At 48.2% G+C, this 25,829-nt stretch overlaps 2 protein-coding genes across 2 annotated transcripts in view; both read left to right on the top strand.

The window, feature by feature from the left end:
* The window catches only part of LOC135896314 (dermonecrotic toxin SPH-like), a 38,769-nt gene extending 14,451 nt beyond the window's left edge, over positions 1-24,318 (top strand). The window contains exons 4-6 of the mRNA XM_070524652.1: positions 1,502-1,612; positions 10,691-10,922; positions 24,113-24,318. Of these exons, the coding sequence (XP_070380753.1) occupies positions 1,502-1,612; positions 10,691-10,922; positions 24,113-24,296 (527 nt within the window). The 3' untranslated portion in view covers positions 24,297-24,318. The remainder of the gene's footprint in view (positions 1-1,501; positions 1,613-10,690; positions 10,923-24,112) is intronic.
* LOC135916601 (uncharacterized) lies at positions 16,311-23,305 on the top strand. Its single transcript, XM_070523178.1, has 5 exons — positions 16,311-16,648; positions 17,242-17,388; positions 17,654-17,728; positions 17,993-18,603; positions 23,300-23,305. Exons 1-5 carry the CDS (start codon positions 16,447-16,449, stop codon positions 23,303-23,305), a joined length of 1,041 nt encoding a protein of 346 aa, XP_070379279.1. The 5' UTR covers positions 16,311-16,446.
* Positions 24,319-25,829: the final 1,511 nt, after the last annotated feature.

The raw sequence follows: 25,829 nt of genomic DNA, 5'->3' as shown, positions 1-25,829 counted from the left end.
CGAAGCAGCGGCTGAAGACCTCCGGGGAAGACACAAGGAGGAAGACTACTCTGAAGAATCCGCCCCAGCCGCAGAACAGTTACTAAAGATCAATAATGTTTGCACTGTCGCTCATCCGGCCCAGCAACAGTTGCCTCACGGGCTGCGTCGCGCCGTTATGTCGCTGCCTCCCCCCTCCCCCTTCCCCCCTATTATTGTCAGAGTGCCTCCCGGCGAGCTTCAGCCCTACGCTATACCTCGCTACCGCTTTCAATGCTTCGCTGTTCAGGAAAAACTGCCCAATATTTTAATACAAGAGGAATGACATACAGGTAAAGAAAAGAGCGGCAGACGGTCCCTAGACAATTCCGGTTGCCTACACTACGCGGAAGGAGGAAAATAGAGGTTCACGAGGGCAAGATTTTAACTAAGTCACAAAAAGAAATTATACCAGGGTGTTGTGGGAGACACGCCGCAAAACGGCAGGCATAACGTAATTTACGTAATCGTGCAACATTCGCAAGAAATACAAATGAAAAAAACTTTAGAGTTGTCGCAGGTGTAAACAGTGCTGATTCGACTAGGCGAGCATGTTAGAGCTTTTACCCATGATCTGATTTTGGCCATGCCCAAGACGTCTCTTAGGAAAGGAATAGCAATTAATCCGACGTCAAACGTGACATATGTTAATCTTTACTTTGTCTAAAACTAATTTTTATGTTTTCAAATATAGTGGTTCCACACCTGAATTTCACTGGACTTCCATTATTGTGTTTTATTACACAACGCAGTTAACCATGCATATGAAATATTTGTCTTGTTTACTGTAACGATTTAATGTAATGATTCATTTTTCATTTACCCTCTTTACCATACATGACAGTGTTTTAGGTTGTACACTATTTATATCCTCACGGTAAACATTTGTCAGCCCTTTTGACATTCAGCTTTACCGCCGGCTTTCTGTGCCTTTCAGAAGTAAGATTCACATTCGTTTTAAACAAGGCACGATTGATTCATGGGCTTTAATGCCGCAATGCTACACTGGTGCTACAAAGGATGCAGTAGCGGAGTGCTCTGGATTAACTTTAATCACCTAGGAGTCCTTAACGTGCACCCAAATTTAAGCACACGAGAGTTTTCGCATTTCACCCTCGCCGCAGTGCGGACGCCGTGGCCGGGAATCGAATCCGCAACCTCGTGCAAACGACAAGGTGACCGAGCTGCCACTGCAAGTAGAAGACAAAGCATATCTGTTCTTTGCCCTCAAAGAAGGCTGCGAGTGTACTTTACGAACTGCCCACCGGAATCCTTCAAAATCCGCTTATAAATGTTAATAGGACAGTCGTTTCGCAAAAGGGGGCCTTGCTCAATTCGAACCAATCCCGTAGCGCACGTACACTTTCCTTGAGTCACTGGGAAAACGTACCTTTCGTCAGCATTATGGGGTACCATGCTCGTCCACAAATACAGCACATTGAATCCGAAGCTCTGTCCTCATTATTTTCTAACTCGATCGCAGTTGATCCCTGGAGAGCGATGAAAGTCCTGCTATCTTCTAACGACGGCGAAGTGCTCTGGGGAGCGATTCTGACCATCTACCGGTTTATGCCACTCATGCTCCGTAACGTAGGTAAGCATGACACCGCACTTGCTTTTGCTTATATGGCCCTTTCTCTACGTGGTAGCGCCATATGTGATTATCCGTGAAGAGCAAATGAACCCTAGGGCTGTATATTCCAACGGTTCAATTCATATTAATGCGAAAGCATTACGTGTCCCATGAGGCAGAAAATCCGGCGGGATCAAGCGATGGCACCAAAAATGGCCGACGGCGCGAGGAGTAAAATTACGTCTGGAAATGCTTGGATTGACGTCGCATTTCTCAGGGAGGTTCCTCTAAAGAAAGTGAATTAACGCCTTTGAAAAAAAAAAAGAAAACCAGCTTTACAATGCCAAGAATGCTATTCGCACTAAAATGAAAGGGAACGCTACAACATATGAACCCCTATCATGGTTTCGCATCGTGCTGCACTGCTACATGCAAAATGCTCACACTGCAACCACAAAAAGTGATGCCAGTATCGAAACCTGTGTGCACTCTATTAGGAGTGCAATCCGCTAACTATAAACCGCTAATGCAACTGCGCCCAGCTTGTTTGTTACAGCTGCGTAACTTGAAGCTTACACTAAGGGCAGCATCCTGATTTTTCTTATCCCTTATGCCCTGAATAAACGAAAAAAGCCAAGCATAACCTTATCGAAAGATTTTCATATGCAGCCTCGGAGATCCATTTCTTTCTCTAAAGCGATGCTTCCTTGGCCTCTTCCTGCATTATGGACATGTAATCCAACTGGTATAGACTGCGGAAGTCCGAACTGACATCAAAACGTCGTCAAACTGATGTCTATACATATTGTGGCGAGGTGGAGACAAGCACCAATGTTGTTTATGCAAGGCGAATACTGAAGGCACCAGCTGACACTAGAACATGGCGGCCGAAGCGCCCCAGCAGCAAGAACGCTTATTCGCCATCGTCTCTTGTTTGTACGCCCTGTTCTGCACCGCGACCCTACGTCGCCGGGATTGGAGCGCCGACCCGGCGCAAGTGATTATGGCCCGCCAAAGGCACGCACGTATAGGGCTTTAAACGGGAGAGATGAACGAGATCAGTTCTTGGCTGTACGGACGATGGGCCTGGCTCTTCGGGCGCAACCTCGTACGTCACATATGAAAGCTGTCGCAGGATTCGGTAGGGATCTGAATATCGCAACAAAAGTTTTTCCGATAGGCCCACACGACGAGATGGTGACCGCAGGAGTACGAGGAAGCCAGGTAAATACTGAACGTCCCTATGGTGCGTATCGTAACGGGACTTCTGGGCAGCCTGGGAATCACTGAGGCGAGCGCGGGCAATCTGTCGGGCCTGTGCTGCCATAGAAATCGCATCGCGAGCATAAGCGGTGTGCGACTGTGTGACTTGTGGAAGTACAGTGTCCAGGGGCAAAACGGCATCACGGCCTAACAATAGATGAAACGGTGAGTAACCTGCAGCGTCATGGCGGGATGAATTGTACGCGAAGGTGACATATGGCAGAGCGACGTCCCAGTCCTGGTGGTCTGGAGAAACGTACATAGCTAGCATGTCGGCAAGCGTTCTGTTCAGTCGCTCTCTGAAACTGTTAGTCTGTGGATGGTAAGCAGTGACTATTTGAAGCATAAGCGGAGGATATCATCAATGACATTTCACAAGAAGTAGCGTCCGCGATCGGTGAAGAGCTGACATGGAGCACCGTGGTGCACGATGACGTTGTGTAGGAGGAAATCCGCGACGTCAGTTGCACAACTTCTCGGCGGAGCTCCCGTAATGGCGAAGCGCGTGGCGTAATCGGTTGCAACCGCAACCCATTTGTTCCCTTAGTTGAGAAAGGAAAAGTGCCAAGCAGGTCGAGTCCCACGCGATGGAAAGGCTCACTGGGAATATCAATGAGTTGTAAAAGCACAGCTAGAGCCATGGGAGTGGGGTTCCGGCGTTGGCACAGGTCGCAAGCAATCACATACCGGCGGACAGAGCGGTAGAGTTCGGGACAGAAGAAATGGCGCCGGACTCAGTCAAAGGTGCGCGCAACACCGAGATGCCAAGCAGTGGGTGCGTCATGGAGTTGTTGAAGCACGGTGCGTTGAAGGTGCCCCGGTAGTGCCAGCAGTAGGTCAGCACTATCAGGGCGCAAGTTGCGTTTGTACAGTACTCCGTCGGAAACACAGAAGAGACAAAGGAAAGGACCAGGAGTTGGCGAGCTTAACCGATCAATGATGGTTCGCAGAAAGAGATCACGGCGGCTGTTCATCGCCAATGTTGAGGAAACCTGATATGGACAAAATGCTGGTGTAATGCTGGGTCTGTGGCTTTCGGTGGGTCAACAGGGTGGCGAGACAAGCAGTCGGCGTCCAGATGTAAACGGCCGGACTTGTACATTGCAAAGAAAGTGTACACTCGCAAGCGCAATGCCCAACGCCCAAGACGCCCTGTAAGGTCCTCAACTAGGAGAGCCAGCAGAGCGCGTGGTGGTCGGCAATAACGCGGAAATGCGGACCAAATAGGCATGGGCGAAACTTCGCTATCGGCCAAGCCAGCGCTAGGCACTCCCGCGTGATAGAATAGTTGCGTTCGGCCGTGGACAGAAGACGGCTTGCGTAAGTGATAATGCGCTCTGACCACACTGAATCCGGACAATAACAGCGCCAATGCCATGACCACTAGCATCTGTATGGATTTCAGTGGGTGCTGAAGGGTCAAAATGGCTCGCCAAGAGTCTGATGAGTGCTCTGAAGGCTTCGGCCTGCCTCTGTCCCCACGCGAAAGCGACTTCGTTCTTTAAAAGCTCGGTGGGAGGGCGCGCAATGTCAGCAAAATTTTGAACAAGGAGACGAAAGTACGAGCATGAGCCTATGAAGTTGTGAACGTCCTTAATTGAGCATGGTACAGGAAAAGTCTTGCACGGCTCGAACTTTGGCTGGGTCAGGTTGACTTCCATTGACGTTTAAAAGGTGCCCTAGAACGATTATTTCACGATGACCGAAGTGACACTTCGACGAATTGAGCTGAAGTTTCGCAGCGCTAAACACAGCAAGGACAGTCGCGAGAGACTCATTGTGGGTTTCAAAGGTTTGAAGAAGAAAGACTACGTCATCGAGATAACACAGACAGATGGTCCACTTCAGACCTCGGAGAAGGGTGTCCATCATTCTCTCGAACGTCGCTGGGGCATTGCAAAGCCCGAAGGGCGTGACTCTGACTTGAAAAAGTTGATCAGGCGTAATAAAGGCTGTCTTCTCGCGATCCTTCTCATCAACAGTCATCTGCCAGTAGCCCGAGCATAGGTCAATCGATGAAAAATATTTCGCCCCATGTAGACAGTCAAGTGCATCGTCGGTACGAGGCAATGGGGACACGTCCTTCTTGGTAATCTTATTCAGATGGCGATAATCAAAAGAATATCTCCAGTTGTTTTCTTTTTTCCTGACCATGACAACTGGTGAGGTCCACGGGCTAGCGGAAGGCTCGATGATATTCTTCTTCAGCATCTTCGCGACTTCGCTTTCAATGATGCGGCGCTATGCAGCAGACACGTGGTATGGGTGGCGATGGACGCGACTTACGTCACCGGTGTGAATCCGATGAGTGACTATGGCTGTCTGGCCCAGCGGGTGGTCATCGAAATAAAGAAATATCGCGGTAACTAAACAGAATGCGCCTAAGGTCTTCTGTTAAAGCTGGATGGAGGTCGGTAGCGATCATTTTATCGACGTCGTAGTAGGGTCACGAAGCCGAACGAGAACACGCGACGTTAGGGCCGACAGAGGCAGAAATAGTGGGCGCGAGCGGATATATATCGTACTCGTGCACAGGTGTCAGACAGACCACTGTCGTGTTACCGGAAAGAACATGTGCAACAGACCCAAACTTGAAAACGGGAAGCCAAGTAGAATTATTGACAATGGTGACAACGGTACGTGGGAGCGCGACACCATGCAGTAGAATAACGTTGACAAGCGGATAGACGATGTAGTCGCCATGAGGAACATGTGGTCAAGCGTTAAAAGGTACAGTAGTAGCGGCTTGAGGCGGCATCCGGTTGAATTCGGCATAGATAGATAGATAAACTTTATGAAAAGAATAATCAATAATCGCTAATGGTCAGGACCCCTAGTGCAGGGCTCCGCTGGATCTTTCCACCTTCTCAGCTCTTTCGATCAGCTTGAGCTGGCCGTCGAGAGCCGAGCTGGACAACAGTGCCTCGCATCGCTCCCTCGTGGTGTTCGTGTCGTGGTGTTCTATGTTTTGCAGTATGCACTCCCACGTAATGTGGTATAGGGTTGGTGTAACCGTGCACCACGGGCATTCGTCTTTGTTGGCTGTTGGGTGTATGCGATGTAATATGCGTAGGTTCGTGTAAGTGCCTGTCTGGAGCTTACGTCAGGCAGCAACATCCTGTGTCTTTTGATTTCAGTGGGGTGGTGGATATCGCAAGAGACTCCCTCTGTGGTAGTTCACGATGGCTGAATACTCGAAGTCGACAGGGTCCGGGTCTTCTGCAGCCGGCGTGATGAGTGCTCGGTTATTCACGAATCCTCGAGTTGCTCTGTCAGCCTGCAGGTTACCCGTGATGCCAGTGTGGCCCAGTACCTAGATGATGGTTTCGGTGGGGATGTCTTTAGGATCCTCTTGGAGTAGTTGGGCTAGGACTTGTGAAGCAGGTCTTCCGATTTTTCCCTGTAGGAAGTTGCGGCAGGCCTGCTGGGAATCCGTGAAAATCGTCAGTGGTTTGTTTGCGTGTTGGCCTTTGCGGACGGCTAACGCGAGGGCCAGCTCTTCAGCTACCGTGATCGTGCAAGGGCAGGTAGATGCAGTGGAGGTAACGTGGCCTTGGTGGTCCCATACCACGGCCACTGTGCCCTTGTTCTTCGTCCCATACATGGCGGCGTCCGTAAAACTCGTCGTTGTATGGAACCTGAATGTTTTCTTCATGTACTGGGCCCTTGCTCTCCTCCTGCCGTAGTGTAGGTTAGGGTCCATGTTGAGTGGTATCGGGGCAACATGATACCTATTCTGGACGTGACGAGGTATCGAGCAGATTTCTTGGGTTCGTGTTGTTATAGCTTGGAAGCCCAAAGTTTGTAGGACCTGGCCCGAGTGGTTGTAGGCTAGCCCGTGTTAGTCCGCGCAAGTCTCTGTTGTTGCGAGACGTAAATGACTCCTGTCAGTTCGCTCATGGTGTTGTGTAACCCTAGCGCGAATAATTCTTCAGTCGATGTACTCATCGGCAGGTGGAAAGCGGTCTTGAAAGCCATCCTCAAGAGCGTGTCGGCCTGCTTCGTCTCCGACTGTGTGAGATGGTAGTAGGACAGGCTGTATGTGATTCTGCTCACCACCAGGCTTCTGACCAGCCGGAGGGTGTCCCCTTCCTTCATGCCTGTATTCTTGGATGTTACGCGGGAGATCATGCGTGATATCGCCTTGACACTGGTTTCGAGGAGCGCAAGGGTGTGTGTGGCCCGCTGGTTGGACTGCAGCCACATACCCAGCACCCTGACCAATGGTTTCTCTGCTATGAAGCCCCCGTTGAGGTGTACCTCGAGTTTTATTGTTGGGTCTATAGGGATTGTGTGGTTACCCCAGCCTCGCAAGACTCGTAGGACACATTGTAGTCCCCGTTGACTGACGTATTCTTGGATGACGCGAGCAAGCAGTTTGCAGCCCTTCTTCTTTTTCAATGAGGGACCCTGTTGTGGTCCAGTGCTATGTCCGTCTGCGTAGATTGTGTGCCGAAGACCTTCTACGTCCTGCAGATTGCTTGCGAGTGTGGTTGAGATGACAGCACCTTGTGGTGTTCCCGTGTTGGGAGGGTGGTATACAAGAGTGGTATAGACCGTTTCATCGGGCGAGGAGGATAGGGTGCGCGGAGGGCCTTTCCTCCTCTCTGGCTTGGGCGATCCGGCGAGGCGCTGCTTGAAGGTATTGCTGTCGCGTGCTGCGGAACGATTTCGTGATGTTTTGGATGGCACTTTGTGAAATTTACGCCATGTCCGTTCATATAAGGTCGTCAGGGAAGCCTTTCGGTGCATAGGTAACTACAGTATATAGGTGGAAATATGTCTTGGGGGGCACAAAAATGTGACGCGTTTTATCAGCCGCGGTGTACGCACATTATCAGTCGCGGTGTGTGTATGTGTTGTGAACTATTTTGCTTATACCAGTTTTATTTCAACCAAGAAAACCGGTGTCTCTGTATTAGCAGCATGAAATGGTAAATCTGCTCAATATCTGATCGCCTGGCGTTGGGAGTAAAACATAAAGCATAAGAGCGCATGCTCGTGCACGGCCGACCTAAGGCAACCACGAAACATGTAAGCGGCAGGCGCTATCAAATATGTGTGATGCACCGGCATTGTTCTTGCGCATTTCAAGTCTAGTAGGCTTCAAATTACCATATGTCTACGCAAGCCTTCCTGCATGAGGCCGATGGCGCTACTCAACACAACGATCACTGCGGTTGGTAAGGCCAGCACGATACAAATGTAAGCTGTGTGCTTCGGCATTGCCTTTTTGGCCTGTATACAGCCATAATATGTGAGAGGGATCGTATAAAAAGAATGCGATGGCTACTTTTGAGGACAAAATTTCCGTAATACGTGTAAGTGCGTCGTAGATAACGGAAAGAACACAACCGAAAAAAAAAATTCAGTTATCCTCTTTCTCGAAAAAGCAAGAGAAAACGGGCTAACGCAGCAATAGGACCTCGCATAGTCACGCCGCACAGAGTTTATAAATATATAACCGCTGATGCCGCATGCTTGGACCATGCGGTATATAGAACAAAGATATATGTAATCCAGCACCCACTGCTTAGGACGCTCGCGCAGTTCGTAAACAGTCCCTTTGCTGGAAAAGCGCAATTCAGGCTGTAAGGTATGCTGCTATTACTTGCCAAAACTATTTTATTCAGGGGCGGAAACCTCATCCATCGAACCAAGTTGTCACGCAATGTAACCTGCAGCGAACAGTTTGAACGCTTGTCAAAGTATAACATCACAGCTCCTATATCGTAGCAGAACGGTACCCACGCTCACGCTGTTACGATCGTCGCGTATGTTTCATGGCTCTTAAACCGCAGCTTAGAAATAGAGGATAAAACTGCAATAAGGCCACATTAGTGATTGGAACATTCATAAATACACTATTTATCTCCGAGGCTGATTGTAGGCTCAAATATGCGCGCACACATCGCGCTGCGTGTTCCATCCACCTCAACACCAGCAGAAATTCCGGCCATGACGCCTTAAACCACTTCAGCACGTCTCACAGAACCGTTTACCACGTACAAGACGCACGTCATACTAAACAGACCGCACGACCGCGAAAACAAACGCCAGAACCTACCGCCGAGCGTGTACCTGCCATGCAAAAGACCGCTTTCACCCAAGCCAGTATGGCGCTGCTCATAGGCGGCGCCACTGCGCTCACAATATGGCGGCGCCTACGAAAAAACGGTCTATACAATAGCAATGCCGACGAGGAATGGCGGACGTCTGTGTGTGTGTGTGTTTGTGTGTGTGTGTGCGTGTGTGTTTGTGTTTGTGAAGGAAGTAGTTCTTCGGATCCGGTGTGTAATAAATTTAAATAAGTGCATGCGCATGTAGAAAAGCAAAGCAAAACAAGCATTTAATCTTGGCGTTAGTAGACCCCGGCCGAAACATGGAAATTAAATGTTTGTTTTTGCATTTCTACGTGCACCTGAACTTCATTCAACTACATATATATTATACATTCACCCTTTATCTTCATTATAATTAGATACTAATTTTCGTTGTCATCCTTTCGAGCGCGCAGAACGATGCTCCGACTACAGGTATTGTTGAATTCCGATGGCGGAGTCGGAGCAGCCGAAGGACTCCGCGAGCGAGCGCTCAACTCTGGCGTAGCGCAACGCCTCCAAATCCGCGAGTGGAACACTATCTGCGCCGCCGGAGCAAGGCGGAAGCGGAACTTCTATCTCCGAGTTACCCAGGATCCCTTGCGTGTTGTCATTTCCTTCAGCTGTTTTCTCCCAGCACTGCCGCGCCGGTCACTTGTCTCTTCAGCGCCGTTCACCTTTTGTTTTTTTAAAAGTGTGGAATGGGTATCTCGCCAAGCGTGCAGCAGCTTTTGCTTCCTCGCGAGTCGTGACCGGTATCGCAGCAGCGGATATCTTTCTAGTAATTCTAGTGTAAAACACACTGTGTTGGCTTTTTAAAAATCCGCCTCCATTCCGCCCTGTGAATGTGGATGTACAGTGAAGGTGTTGCCGACATTGGATAAACACATTCGATGTTAGACAAGTACCACCATACCAACAAACGTTAGAACGCGTTGCACAAGCACCACCACTACAAGCGATACACGTCACGCGCGCACGCACGCGATCGGAAGTGCAGCCCACATCTTCATCCTTGTAGGCCCTCCGCCTAGTGCAAGTGCGTGATTGGACTAATTGAATTTTTCAAAGTAAAATTCGTCAGAAAATTCGTAAAGTACGACTCACACACAACCTGCTGACACGATAGCTTTGGATTGTAATACGAATATACCGTAAAACATAATTATGTTACGCGAAAACTAAAAGACAAAGCGCTGCCGTTTGAGGTCTGTCTGAGTGGCTGCTGCCGCTAGGTGGCTTTACTGTTCATGGACAGTGTTTGCCATTATGCCGATTACGGTCGCAGCACACGCTGTGCGAGAAATGCAATGGAGACCGCGGCCACGCATCACGGAGAGATACATTGCGTGCACATCTGCACGAAAGTTCAGCATGCATCCTCCTTCTTGTAGGCCCTCCGCCTAGCGCAAGTCCGTTATTGAACTAGTTGAATTTCTCAAAGTAAAATGAGTTGTAACTCGAATACTCGAGAAAACAATTTTGTTACGCGGAAACCCACGTACAAACCCTTTTTTTTCCAGCTGCCGTTTGAGGTCTGTTTTTGGGGGGAGCGTAGGCATTAAAATCCCGACCAACTGGAGGCTTACAGCTTCCCTGTAAAACAAGCCAGGCGATAGGAGCACTACCGTTCTTCATGGTGACACCGAAGTTCTGCTTCATTTCTTTGTTGTTGTTGTTGTTCTTGCTGTTGTTGTTCTTATAGTACACTGCACACTCGTCATCTATCTGACAGGTGTAGATATCAGCAGCAGCAACGAACGTCTGGGCGCTATACGGAACTTGTACCTGCAACTCGGCATGCTGGGTCACCGTTGGCAAGGAGACGGCACCACGAACTGCATCTCGTTCATGCGGTCGGCTTCGAAGCTGCAAAGAATCATCGATAACCGCGAGCTGAACCACTACGTCGAAAAGGTTTACCAGTGGACCGTCGACAATAGATGGAAACTGCGACGTTCGCTCAGGTGAGCACAAGCAGTGATTCCACGTAAGTGACTGCATGATCATTTGTATATCTCCCTAGGAACAAGAAGGAGCTCTGACGTGTCCAGTTTGTGGGTGCTCAAGCAAACCTTGACGGTTGGAGTTCATTCACTCTACCGGTATCCAAACAGAGTGAACGTACTCCATTAAGGAACAAAAACAATTACAAAAAGAGAGGAAAAGGGGGTGCAATTAAGCACTTGTTCTTGAGGTAGTTGCCAATGCTCCGTTTGCTCTTGGCTTAGATGAAATCTTCTCAAGGCATGGAGGAAACAAAAAGACTAGGACGAGAGTCATGTAATAATTTTGAAGACGAGTCATAAAAAGACTAAAGAAAATGCTCATGGCAAGTATGCCTTCACGACGTGATACACATGCACGCATTAATTTCTAACTGCCGAGTACGTGGGGAGTGCCTTGAAAGGTCCCAGAACCATGGAAGGCCTTCTTCCCAAGATTCAACGCGTATTAGTCTCCGGAGGAAAGGAGGGTCGGTGTCGGATGTAGCAGGGAGCCCACGACTTCACGAAAGAGATCTCTTGCTCTCTCCTGCGTCATCCTTCGGTATCCGTGGCGTAGCCAGAAATTTGTTTTGGGGGGAGGGAACCCTTTTTACCGGACACTGGGATGGGGAGAAAAGGGGGAGGGGGCTGCGAAGGCCACATAATAGAGAGGAGGCAGCCCGGTGTGACACCTTATGGCTACGCCGCTGTTCTGCGTAGGATAGTGCGCGCGCGCAGGGCGCATGTCCGAGCTGCTCCGAGGCCATCGTCAACAGGCAGCAACTGCTGCGGCCGTTGTGCACGAATTTATCATTGCCAGTCTGTGGGGCGACGAGTGTGAATTTTCGTTTCCTCTGGCATCAGTACTTTCAAGTATCATGATTACTTGTGGCGAAAAGGGCAAGACTAAGTGATGACTATAGGCCCCTCATGGAAAAATACTGCAGCAACACAGACAGTTGCTTGTTGTATATCGTGCAAGAACTGCACATCATCTGCGGGAACCTTCTTAGCGGGCTTCTCGTGACGGCACAGACTCCTACGTCTGAAGTGCGTGAGGTGAAAACTGAGAATTAAGTGCTTGAAAGACACCTTGCTCACTGCACCGAGTTGATGGGCACTTCGCGATTCGGAAAAATAGCAAACAGCGGTCTTCATCGGCACTGTCGCATGCTTCTTATGCGGACATGATTCCTGCGGCTCGGTAGACCAGGACGACACCTGTCGTAAACTGGGTCTGTTGTATATGGAGGTAGAACGTGCGGTGCCGTCTGCGACAGTTTCTGTAAACTTCGATAAACCAAGACGCCTTCGAGTGGTGGGGGCAAATTATACCCTGCGTGACCATGCTGCCCTTCAGGATGTAGGCTTCACTATTTATCAACGTAAGAGACGCGCCTTCCTGAAAATGGTGCAAGTTGCAGCAACAAACTGACGACGTCAGACAACGGCCCCCGTAAGTGTAAGGCGCTTTTTGTGTCATAATGCAAAAAAAGAGGTGAGGCGTGCAGACAGGACACAATAGTAGAGAAGGGGACAACACGAACGCCGACTATCACCTGAAGGGAGCACTGAGGCGAAAAATGAAAGGAGACACAAAGCTCATCTGCGTAAGCTACCCTACTTTGGTTGTAGCTCAGCTTTCTGTCGTTCTAAGCTTTTTGTGTGTCGGTTAAGTCCTGGTACTACCCTGTAGGGCATTATCACGACGCGTAGTCATCTTGTTTCGAATATATTACGTGCAGACAGCTGCATACAAAAGACGACTGTTAGAGTCTTTTTTCATGCATCATTTCTGGAAGCTGATTTTGAAAAATTGAATGGTGTCAATGTAATGGGGGTCGAGAAAAGCGATCGTTCTGCCAATTATTTGGCGCACTGATGGCAAAGGAAGCGAAGCAACTACTGGACTCGGGCAAATGATTTGAAGTGCTTACTACCAAAAATGTGCGTGGCCTTCGAACAATAGCATATGAATTCCTTTGAAATCTAGCCGTTTAACATTATGACCTATATGTCTTACTGAAACTTAACGAACGTTTCAGTACAAGTGTATACTTTGCACGAAACTGCTGTTTTCCCAAAAAATTGAAGATGCCCTACTCTAGTTGTAGCTTTTAGTGGCGGTATTCTGATTGTTCTGAGGTATAGTCTCAAAGCTAGACGGCGCTGCGACTTTAAGTGCGTACTGAAAGCCTTTGGGTCGAAATACAATCAAGCGAAAAACAGACTATGGTGGTTTAATGCTGCTATTTCGCCAGTAGCGTACCTTCTCACGTTATTGCTGACCAGCTGAATTCACTCGCAGTGGTTCTTAATACGTTGAAACATAGACTGCTATATCTTGGTGATGCTAATGTCGCCGATGGTAATCTAAATAACATATATGTTTTGTCTGCATATAAACGCGCTAACTGAAAGGCATGTGCCTTAGTGTAATTTGTTTCGTTCTTGTCCTTAGTGCAAATAAACAACTTTGCTAATGCATCTGGCAATATTTTAGACCTCGTTTTTGTTAATTTTTATTAGGACGTGGTTGTTCCCATTAGTGGTCTCCTTGACAGGTCTTTTTTTTCCTGCTGTTTGCACCATGACCACGGATGTGTGACGCCATGTTATATTTGTTTTCAATGGGTGATTGCTTTGGTATGTTTAAATATTTTCGAAGTTATGACTTGTCTCCAATTTACAATGCGACAGATTTAAAAGTCGCTACGGAACTTTTTTATTTTCCGGTAAAGAATGACATTGATGTGCACGTTCTGAAATTGGCAGAGAAAAATCAACTATATCCATTATGGTTTTCATGTGAATTGCGGGGCGTGCTCCGCAAAAAGGTGAACTTCCATCATCATTAAGAATTATCGAGCGACCTCGAATTGTATGAGCAGTTCAGTGAACTTAGAGCGCAGTAGAAATATTTTTGCCATCGGTGTAAACATACGTAATTGGAATGCACGTAATTACAGTGATCACGGCGATCACAAGAATCTTAAAAGAATGCGAAGGTTTATACATAAGCCCAATGCGCGTATTAGTCATGCTACGAGTTCCGGTGATTGGTCTGCCTCTCATCATGCTGTTGCTGAGGCATTTGTCAGTTATCTTCGTTTTGTCTATTCACTATCGACAGGAGACGTCTCGGGCATGCTCAGAGATACCTTTAGCGGTAAAATTTCAGTCGTCAATGCGGTGATGTAATCTGTGTATTAGCTGCTATGTGGTGTTACGAACTTGTACCGCTGCACCACGATTACGACTTTGTGGTCCCGTAGCGCTCGTCACCCGTTTTGTGACAGAGCGTTGGTAGCGAAGACTCCGAGCCTGGCGTCGATGAGAATAACAAAAGGGACTTTATACATTATATACAGGTCATTGTACAGGACAAGATCGGATCGGCACTGGGGCCGAGAGCTCACACAAACGCGACTGTTCCCGCACGGCGACGTCCGGCGAAAATGCGTGACACATCTCACCCCAGTCGGGAGCGACACTGTCTCCCGGTGGGTCGGCGGATCCTGTTTTTCAGGCGGCGTGTCGCGTCTTTTATAATCCCCGAGGAACCATTGTCACTCAAACGGCCCAATACAAAGTCAGCACACGACGGTCGTCCGAGGGGTCCAACCAGCGACCGCGCTGGCCACCCGGTTCAAAGTTCGCGCGCGTGGTGACCTCCATGCAAAGGGAGGTGCGGCGCCGGGCTGTCTGGCACACGCTGACACGTCCGAACACGCTGCTCGCCGAGGCTTCTCCCGCAGGACACCGCTGCCTGACGGCTCAGCATCTTGCCTTTTCAAGGGAGAATTTGGGCGCTCGCAGGATAAATTCTGCATCTTGCAGTTTCGGAATCCGGGCTTGTGGTAATGGCACAACAGCATCCCCGCCCTCAGATAAGGCGCCGGGAAGACGAGCTGCCTCCACGTGGCTCGGATGCCAGGCGCGCACGTTCGTCAGGCTCGTCCAAGTTCACGTCCAGTGTCGGAACGCCAGGTAACTTCACGTGCCCAGGTCCGACTCGCCAGGACAGGAGCTCTGCTCACCGCGTCGTCGCCAAGGTACCTTGACCAGCTCCGCTCGGGTCGTTCCTAAGACCTTGCTTCTCGCCACTGGTCCCGGTTGGTCGTTCTGCAGCTTGCAAAACCGACCGGCAAAAGGCAACACCCAACACGAACAAGTGCCCTCTGTCTCCCGTCAAACACCAGACAAGGCCATAATCCAAATCAACCTAACTAAATCGCTATCCCCCCTTTGCTCCCGCTGCAACAAGAGGCAGGTGTACGATCTAGTACACAAGGCTCAAACAACCAGTTTTCAAATTAACAACGCAACAAAATAGAAACAATTATTAATCAGCAATAATAATTACAAATAGAATGGTCCCCTTGAAATCACTTGGACCGAAAACATACTTCTGAGGAAGCAAATGAGGTCATTCATTTTTCCCGGCGATATTTTCGCGGAATCCGAAGCTGCTTATATTTGCGACCCTGCTTATCCGTGTAGCGGCGGTACAATAAGCCAGATTCCTTGCCAAATGAAACCCTCTTTTTTTTCACTCCCCGTTTGACGCTCTTCCTCAGATCAGCTAATGAACAGCCTTTCTGTTGCTCGCGAATCAGACTTTCTCTTTCAACTGCAGCCTGCTCCTGCCGGCTGGCGGAAACCGGAGCGAGTGTGGAGCCCGCGTCGCCTAATTGCGGCGTCGAGTCTATATCGCGGCTAGCACTGCACGCGTCACTCCCACTCACTTCCAGGACCCGCTCGTCTAGGCCAGCCTCCGAGCTCTGCCTCTCCCGCGACTGCTCGCCACTCAAGTTACCTTGATCAGTCCGTGTGCCGCACCGCCTTTCGCTCACCGACGCAAAGTCAAGTTCCCTCGACAGCGGGCGCACTTTGGATCGCGTGAGCGCCATGTACGCCACGTCGGCAAAGAATGACTTGCCCTGATCCTTCAGCAGCTGCTCCGAGCTATTTGAGAAGAGGTAGGGAAATTGCTCCGGGAGGGCGGCAGACACAGCGGCCTCTGTGTTAAGTTTCCCAAACTCTCCTTCAATGACAACCGTTGCGATCGGTAAACAGACACTCCTCTCCTCGGCCACTTGCCGTATCCTAGCGCACTCTCCCGTAAAATCACTCGAGGAGACGAAAGACGGGTGAACAACGTCCATAGTTGCTGCAGAGTCCCGAAGTGCACGGCACTTCTTGCCGTTTACCTTAATTTCCTGCACATAGGGCTCCAATAGACGTATGTTTTTGTGAGTTTCCTGTATCGTTGCAAAAGCAATTCTCTCTGGGCAGCTTGCAGCGATGTGCCCTTGCTTTTTGCAATCCGCCTTTTGCGACGCCGAACTGCGCATGCGCAGTGCCCTAGCGGCTGAGGAGCGAAGCGATTTGGCAGGCGCTAGAGCAGACGGCGGACGGCCGGGGCATTCTCAGCTGCGCTATTCTCGCTGCCGCGCGCACGGCAGGCCTTCCTAACATATTGACATCGAAATTTGGCGCGATGCCAATGTCGTGTGTCGCGTACGGCTGCAGTTCACGTGACAGTCCCAGCAGGACAGTGCGGTTTTTCCGATTTCCGTCGGTAAAACGAGATCGACAGCGCCGTGAAGCCTGGATTAGGGCAGTGAAGCGGCAAGATGCGCAAGGACGTCCATGGCAGCCGTCAGCAGCATCTCGACTCTGCGGGAAGCACTTTGTGACAGGTATGCATCCACATACGTAGTTCTCTGTTTTTGTCGTTACTGACTCATACGAATAATCTCGAGAAAGACGCAAATGTGTTTGAGCTAGCGAAACAAACGATCTCTTGCTCGCGCGAGCCGGCCGAGTGAAACGCGGTGCTTTATTTTTTTTTTTTATTCTTTTTTGTCGTCATCTCTGTGCGGCCGCCGCGTTGTGCTTTACTTTGTTTTTTTTGCTGTCACCTCTGTGCGGCCGCCGCTAGAACGCAGTCTTTAGCAACTTTACACCGTGCACACTTTTACTACTTCATAAGCGTTCAGCGAGTGCTCGTGATGTCGGCGTAGTTATCCGTTGGAGCCAAGCGCGCCTGCACTGCCGGGCAGATTTGGAAACGGCGTGCACTGTTTAAGTAGCTGATGGTGCTAGTTAGCAATCGCTGCTATTTGTCGTTTCATCATTCTTGTCGACACCGAGTATAGTAATATTTCTTGAAGAAAGCTTATGTTCGTTTAGCGAATAGCGATGTAGTACGGTTTGTACTATGGCTCATTTTCCCGTGCTGCGCTTTCTGGAGTCGAGTGGCGCGTCTTATTGTGTAACGGACACATTCCAGGGGCACCTTCACTGTCACCCAGACATCCGGACTTCATACCGACGCTGTTCGTGTATACAGACCAGTTCAGAAAGAAGGACGCGGTCGACCGCCATGTTCGTACCGCGGCGCGTTCCAAGAGGAAAACAGGCGCTCCACCAACAGCAGGTATCACCGGTTCTGGGCATACTGGCCATTTTCTGGCATTTTTGTAGGTGTACATATACTTTGTGGGTAAAACACGTATGCAAACTGACATTCTGTTGGCCTCCCCATTACCTGTGTATGTACGCCAAGCACTATGGCACACTATAAAGGAATATATGCAGTGGTGAAACGTGATATTTGCCCTAAGAACTACACTTCATGCCCTATCCGAGTCATGCGTTTTTGTGTGTACTCATACTATTTTATTACTCACTTTACGTCACAGGTACAGAGGTATCAGGTCAAGGAGGAACTTGTAAAGGTCACAGTGATGGGGAACCACACACGTCCTGTGTTCAGGGTGAGCAGTGGCTTTTGAACTAATGGCAAGCACACTGTCACATTATGCAGCTGGAAATGTTTTCTGAGGCTCACCTTATGTTGCTCATTGCGAGTCTTGCACGTTTGCGACATATGAATTATCCATAATTTGCTTTCAGGTGACCAGGTCATTAGAGTAGTGCACTCCGCACAAAGTGCGAATGCTCAGAGTAAATGTCAGTGTTCAATGAATTGTGTCTAAAGCAATAGCGTCACTTTATTGCATTTGTTGATGCAAATGCAGGTGCAGACTCTTCATTCGACGAGGAAGGAGCAGCTGATGCACTCTTGCTGCTTGCAACATCCCCAATGCTCACTGAGCCACAGGAGGTCCTAGAGCCAACGCCCTTAAGCAGAGAGGAGAACACTGACCACCTATTAACTGAAAATGTGGCATTACAACGGAAAGTCAGGGACCTAGAACTGCAATGCAGAAAGCTAAAACGCTGCACGTTTTCTGTGGATACTATTCACAAATCGTCTTTTAAGTTTTATACAGGACTGCAAAGTAAGGAACAGTTTGAAGCACTCTTTAAGCACATTGAAAAAAATGCAGAACGCATGGTTTATTGGGATGGAGGAAAAACACAAGCAAAGGAAAGACAGCTCTCCAAGCGCGAAGAACTTTTCATGGTGCTGTATAGGCTCAGGACTGGTGTTTGTGCCAAGGAAGTGGCTCGAATCTTTGGAATTTCTCAGTCATGCCTTAGTCGCATCTTTTGTACATGGGTAATTTTTCTTGATAAAGAGCTCTCAGCGTTGACAAGGTTTCCCACATTAGCAGAGAGCAAAAGGCACATGCCAATGGCATTCAGTGACTTCTCAAACACTAGAGTCATCCTTGATTGCACAGAGGTGAGAATCCAAAGACCTTCAAAACTACAGGCACAGAGGCATACTTTCTCCTCGTACAAGCATTATAACACGTTCAAAGCACTTGTTGGGGTAACACCAGATGGTTACGTTTCATTTGTGCCAGATTTGTGGGGTGGGCATGTTAGTGATAGCGAAGTTGTCGAAAAATCGGGCCTACTGGGTTTATTAGATGCGGGGGACGGTGTGATGGTCGACAAAGGCTTTAGGTTGGAGGGCGTTTTTCCACCATCTATTCAAATCCACATGCCACCATTTAAAATGGGGAACCAATTGTCAGCTAGTGACGTGATTGCCACCCGAAAAATAGCTGGCGCTAGGATCCATGTTGAGCGAGTCATAAGACGTATCAAAGAATTTCATTTTTTAGACAAACCACTGCCAATCAACATGCTCGACATTATTGACAGCATTTTTAGGACTTGCGCCTTTTTGTGCAATTTTCTACAGCCAATCATTTCAATCAATAATGAGAACAAGTAGCCAGCTCGCACATCTCTACTTCAAATGAGCCTCCTTTACCATGCTTATGACCAGAAGAGACCAGACTGTGTAACAACAGTGTACTCTCATACTATATCACGTGTACTTACGACGACGCTGTCTACTGTGCTACCTTCTGAGGAAATTTGTATTTTCCATCTCTGAATAAATGATACTGCTTTTTCAGTTATCTTCCATGTACACTGCACATTTATTTTGTTATGTCTATAGACGTAACGGCTATAGTTATCACCAATGCTACACAATTTGCTTAGGCCATGCTATTTCTTTTCATTTTGCCATAGAAAACAAAATACTTCGAAACAGTTTAGCCGAGCTACGAGCCGAGTTTGAAGCTTTTAAGCGCACGGCAAACAACAGCACATCACAGCAACCCATACAAATTGCGGACCACACTTCCAAATCACCACCACAAACATCACTGCAACAAAGTACCGCCTCCAGCACTCATTCGTTAACGCTGCAACAGTTAGCACAAAACATGCAACTAATGTTCGCAGGCAATGACCAGCCAGGATGGAGCCCGACGCCTTGGAAATCGCGGCGTGCACGATGTAATAGCCGCCTTTCATTGACGGTAGGCAGATACTACGCAAAAGTCCGCACGTGGATTCTGCTGACACGTCGTTGTACATGACGTTGCGCACGTATCCTTCTTCTTGGAACATCGTTCCTTTCATTTGCTGTCGCGCGAAGCGCGCTCCGCTCGACACCATGTGTTCTTCGAGCTGCGCTTCCGTGGGTATTTTGACGTTGCCGAAGCGCTTTTTCCAGCCGTTCGTCACGCTGAAGAAACCTCCAGGTACAAAGCAGTCACCAGCGGGCTCCATGGCTAGCGGACGGCGACAAACTGTGCGCACACGTTGTTGCGGTTTTCACTCGCACGCTGCTTGCTTGCACACGTGTCTCGCGTGCGGCGGCTGTCTGTCGCGGCGAGAGCGGCGCCTGCCAAATCGTTTCTCGTGGCCACCGCACAGTGGCGCCACAATGCATCGCAAAAGGCGGATTGTAGCAGGTTAACGGTTTCCGTTTTTCAAAAAAACGCGTCGTATTATTTCGCTGTTTTGTTGCAAAAGCAATTTTCTCTGGGCAGTTCGCAGCGATGTGCCCTTGCTTTTTGCAATTGTAACATTTCCGTTTTTCGGGCTTTCCGGAAAACCCAACTCTCCCATCTGCCTTTTCTACGCGCACTGCCTTGCTGTGCAAGCTGCGGCGGGTGTAATACTCTTCCGCTAACTCTGCTGCCTTGTTTAGCTTAACCTCCTTTAGCCTATCTTGCAGCCAGAGCCGGACATCCTCATCAATGCAACGGTAGAACTGCTCCAACGCGATGCATTCGACAATTTTGTCGCGGTCGTCGTAAACCTCTTCGCCCTTCAGCCATTCCACCAAGTCGGCTTTTAGACGAAACGCGAAGTCAACATTCGACTCCTTGCCCTTTTTTGCATACCGGAACCTCTGCCGGAAAGCTTCGGGCGACAATTTGTACTTCCGCAGTAGCGCTTCCTTCACATCACTGTAGCTCTCCAACGCCTCTTTCGATAAGCAAGTTATTACGTCTGATGCCTCCCCAGGAAGCAAGGCTAACAGATTCTGTGCCCAAAGGGATCGCTCAATGCTATTCCGTTCGCACACGTGCTCAAATTTCACGAGGTATTTGGCCATATCCTCTCCGACGACAAAGGGTGGAAGTTGATCGCGTATTCTTGGAACGTTAGAAGTGAGACTAGGCGCCGGAGATCTATTTCGGGTTTCCAACTCTTTCATTTTAAGCTCGTGCTCACGTCGCTCCTTCTCTTTCCTTTCCTCCTCGCAACGTTCCTTCTCCTCCCTTTCCCGACGTTCATTGATATCCGCCCAGGCCTCTGCGGCTTCCTCAGCCGTTACGTCCCCAGTCCTCATGACCTCAAGGATCGCATTCTTTCTTTTAGTTGAGCCCAACTCAATGCCCAACTCTTCACAAATTTGGAGAAGTTCCTTGACCTTGTACTTCTCCATCGTTCACACTGTCCTCCTGCTGGTTACCCTTTTTGAATATACCTGCCGTACGCTACTATAACACTACTAGTAAGACATATGCAAGTATTTCACACACTGCCCCGTTTTACCCCCTCAGCATCCCCTGGTTTTCAAAACACTCTTACTAGGCTTGAAACACACAAGGTTATCACAATGCAACACCAAATCCTTCCCTAAGCTACTATAACCTGTGTCAGAGAAAGTCTGGTGTTTGAGGTAAACTTCAGGCACTCACCGCGCCGAGGTAGCTGATGCCGGTCAATCCCGTAGCTGCCATCCAGTGTTACGAACTTGTACCGCTGCACCACGATTACGACTTTGTGGTCCCGTAACGCTCGTCACCCGTTTTGTGACAGAGCGTTGGTAGCGAAGACTCCGAGCCTGGCGTCGATGAGAATAACAAAAGGGACTTTATACATTATATACAGGTCATTGTACAGGACAAGATCGGATCGGCACTGGGGCCGAGAGCTCACACAAACGCGACTGTTCCCGCACGGCGACGTCCGGCGAAAATGCGTGACACATCTCACCCCAGTCGGGAGCGACACTGTCTCCCGGTGGGTCGGCGGATCCTGTTTTTCAGGCGGCGTGTCGCGTCTTTTATAATCCCCGAGGAACCATTGTCACTCAAACGGCCCAATACAAAGTCAGCACACGACGGTCGTCCGAGGGGTCCAACCAGCGACCGCGCTGGCCACCCGGTTCAAAGTTCGCGCGCGTGGTGACCTCCATGCAAAGGGAGGTGCGGCGCCGGGCTGTCTGGCACACGCTGACACGTCCGAACACGCTGCTCGCCGAGGCTTCTCCCGCAGGACACCGCTGCCTGACGGCTCAGCATCTTGCCTTTTCAAGGGAGAATTTGGGCGCTCGCAGGATAAATTCTGCATCTTGCAGTTTCGGAATGCGGGCTTGTGGTAATGGCACAACAGTGGTCACCAAAGCCGAAAATTTTAGCATTTCATGACGTCCCAGATTTCATCATGAAGGGGTGTGCGTGTTTGTTTGTGGTGCCTCTCGCACACATCTTGAATTTGTATATAAAGCGAACATTGTTTCCAGAACTATGGAAAACTTTAGTGGTCGTTGCAGCGCATGTCTGGCAACAGTGGGAAAGTACAGAACTACGGACCGGTGTCGCTGCTTTCTCCTTTCATCATAGTTATTGAAGTTGTTTTGGGGAAGCATTTTTCTGTCCATTTCGAGCGCCAACTTTCACTGCAACAATAGCTTGATGCCTGAACAATCTACAAAAACAAACCTCATGTCTTTTCTAAATGAATTTTCACCAATTGTTAAGGACAGTGGTCCAACAGATGTGTTCCCTTTGATTTCTCAAAACCTTTATATTGGGTGATTCATAACGTTTTAGTACCTAATTTAAACATCTGTGGTGTCAGTGATGTTCTTTGTTTGCTCCTTAAGGACACCTTGCATCAAACAGACTTTTGTTCCCGTATCACGAAGTTCATCAAAACCATATATCGCGAGTCATCGATTCTTGGGCCCATTCTTGTCAGTGTGCTCATAAGTTATCTCGCTTCTTGCATTACAAATGTCGAACCGTCGAACCACTACTGTAAACTGATTATACAAAGCTGTTGGCTTCCTTCAAAGGCATCAACGACTATCCTGCTCTACAAAGCGAAAATAATGCAGTAGTGTAAAGGTGCCATTCTTATGGTGTACTTATACTTGTACAAAAAATGTTTCTGATATATTTTGCTAGAAACAACCAGCCCTGCTGTTTTTGCATTAACTTTGAATGGTACACTGTTAAAAAACGTATATAACATGAAACTAAGTGTTAATTTTACCAGTAACTTAAAATTCAGTGATCATGTTGGCCATATTGCAAGCGCGTCTTTTAGCGTTCGTGGCTTTCTATCCTGAATAATTGATGACTTTAGTAATCCTCATTGTTTCATTAGCTTGTTCCAATCTTTGGTTGTCAGTAAACATGAATATTGTTCAGTAGTATGGGGGGTATTCATCTGCAAGAGAAAATTGAAAAAGTGCAACGCAGATTCGTTAATATATTTTTGATTTGTACGTGGGCCGTTCCTGTTATGACAATTAAAAGAAAAAGCTTGACAGGTACACCATGAGAACATTGAATTGGCGACATAAAGTTCAGGACTTCATATTTTTGCAGAATTGAATTTGTAGGTATATTCAATGTCCCCGTTCGCATTAATCTATTTGCTTTTATTTCCCGAGCTATTTCCTCGAAATCATGTGGTTAGAGCTAATAAAATCAGCAACTTTAGTTCCATGATTTGTTTACATTGTCTGTTTAACAGCGGGACATACAATAATAATGCTCACATTTTCATAGATGATAGCTTAATTTTTAAAGATACTTTTGGATTATTCTTCTGAGATGTGTATTTTGTACGTCACATTTATTTGGTTCATGATCTCTTTTCGCGTTTATTTTTATTCATTGCGCACCTAATTATAAGGTTTGTTGTGTGTTGTACTTGGGCACACAAATAAACAATTCTCTTCGAATTCAAGGACCCATGTATTATGCCCCGCTTATGACATGACAGATCCGCGCGACAGCTCAGAGACGCCAGCCTTTAAGCAAGCGTTCAGTACTATAAATTACTCTCTAGCGAACGTGTCCTTACGCACGCAATCCCTTCCAGTATTCTAGCAAATGGTACAGCGGTGGCTGTTAGCTCGTCTTGCTCCTCCTGTCACTGCTCCTTAGTCGTTCTCCGGCAGATTTGTACGTAATATGTAATAATCTAATACACCTCAACTCCCGCTACGGCTTCTTTGAGGAAATAAAGTCTTGTGATGTTACGTGACTTCTGTGTTAATATGTTATTGGAAAGCCATCGCACTAATTTCATTGTACTCTCAGTTTTAAAGGAAGAAGTGCTGCAGAGCCTTTCTAAGGAAAAAGTTCTAGCCAAGTGGTATAATTAAAGTCATTTTACTCACATGCACACTGCAGGAAAGGCGTGGACGCCATTATCACCAACAGACCGGACCGCCTCGCCACCATTTTGAAGGAAGATGAGTTCCGGGGCATGGTCCGACCCGCCACCATTCACGACAATCCCTGGACTCGTTTCGGTGACCAATCTCCAGCTCCAGGGCCACCCCTCGTGGACGTGGATGTTGAGGGTCACAGATGAAATAAAATACAGTGTTCTAGTCGGACCATTACCGTTGAAGCTAGCGATTTCGCTATTCGGCTAGCAGCATGCCAGACTACTTTCACGGTAATCTTGTCATTAAAGTGTAAATATTTCGTACTAAATTCCTGAATGTACAAAAATATAAAGCATATTCCGATGGCCTGATGTGGGAAAATTCATTCTGTCGTAAGGACAAAGGAGACTTATGCGGGTCATTACTACCGACGGTCATGCTTTACGCACGATCCAAATGACAAAAATCCACCGGCGCTGATATCTTGGGGTACAACATTGCGGAAATCCAGGTGAGAACTAATTTTGAGTACCCGCATGCAGCAATCGGGAAGTACTAAGTACAGATGGTCGAAATAAATCCGCAACGCCAGCACTAATGCGTCTCTCACAAGTCACTAAACTCGGTTCACTAAATAAATTCTTCAAAAAATTCCAGTGAAATTAGTATCTAATTTTGTGTTACAGTAGGGCCTAGAGTGCTTTGACGTACGTACGTTACGTGATTTGAAGCTATCCGTTGCGTAGCGATGTCGATGTCGGACGGGGTGCCCTAATCTCAAATTTCTAGTGTATTCCAGACTCCTTGGCACATTCTATTATCATTACATTTATCGTTGGTATGACCCTCCTCAAATCAACCCTGCGCATTCCTTGTGCCAAAACTTCCATCCTGTCCAGCTTTACGAGTCGCAGCTCACCCCAAGCAGGGCTTCGGAACAGATAGCTCTTCGTCGCCAAACTCTTCTCTGACAACCATCAATGCAAGACCCCTCCAGGTGAACCTTATTTTTGCTGCTCGGCTGCATCCCATATGTAGTGTTCTATAGCAATGCGGTTTATGATACAATGTATGCACAACCCAGGGCTGGACTCAATATTTCGAGAATCTCGTTTTGTTCACGCCCTTCATCACACCGCTGTGTCATTGCCATCGACATTGCCATCGACATGACATTGCTGTGTCATTGTCATTGTCATTGTCATCGTCCTCCAATGATATTTCGTTCAGTGCAGATTAGCAAGTTGGAGAGCACACGCTTAGGCTGAAATCGCTGCTTTTCATAAATAAAAGTGCTTCACTCTCTGCGCTGAACCCTGCGCTTTGCTATGTTGTAGGTGACGTGTCGCAAATGCTAATTGGTTGGCGTCAACACTAGCCATAGTGAGATTCGTGCTATGCGGAAAAGCAGTATCATCGCAAATGCCAAAACGTGTAAGTTCCTATTGTGCAGGGAGCGTTCAGTTTTACACATTGCAGCAGGCACCTAGTTCGTCTTTTACTGTATTCTATTGCCTCACTAAGCAATTTTTGTCCGACCAGGGAGCCCACAGGAGCCGCCTCGTACAGTTTATTGCGTTCGATCAGCTTTTCTGTTCAAGCAAGCTGGTCTAGTGCACGTTCAACTGGCAGTGGAGCCTCCACGTGCTTTGTTCAGTTCCTGTACAGTATTGTACAGTAATATGGAGAATTGCACAATATTGTACAGAAATGAATTAGGACATTTGCACAGGCGG

This window comes from Dermacentor albipictus, chromosome 8, assembly GCF_038994185.2.
Source record: "Dermacentor albipictus isolate Rhodes 1998 colony chromosome 8, USDA_Dalb.pri_finalv2, whole genome shotgun sequence".
Classification (NCBI taxonomy): domain Eukaryota; kingdom Metazoa; phylum Arthropoda; class Arachnida; order Ixodida; family Ixodidae; genus Dermacentor; species Dermacentor albipictus.
This window is presented reverse-complemented; position numbering and strand designations above follow the sequence as displayed.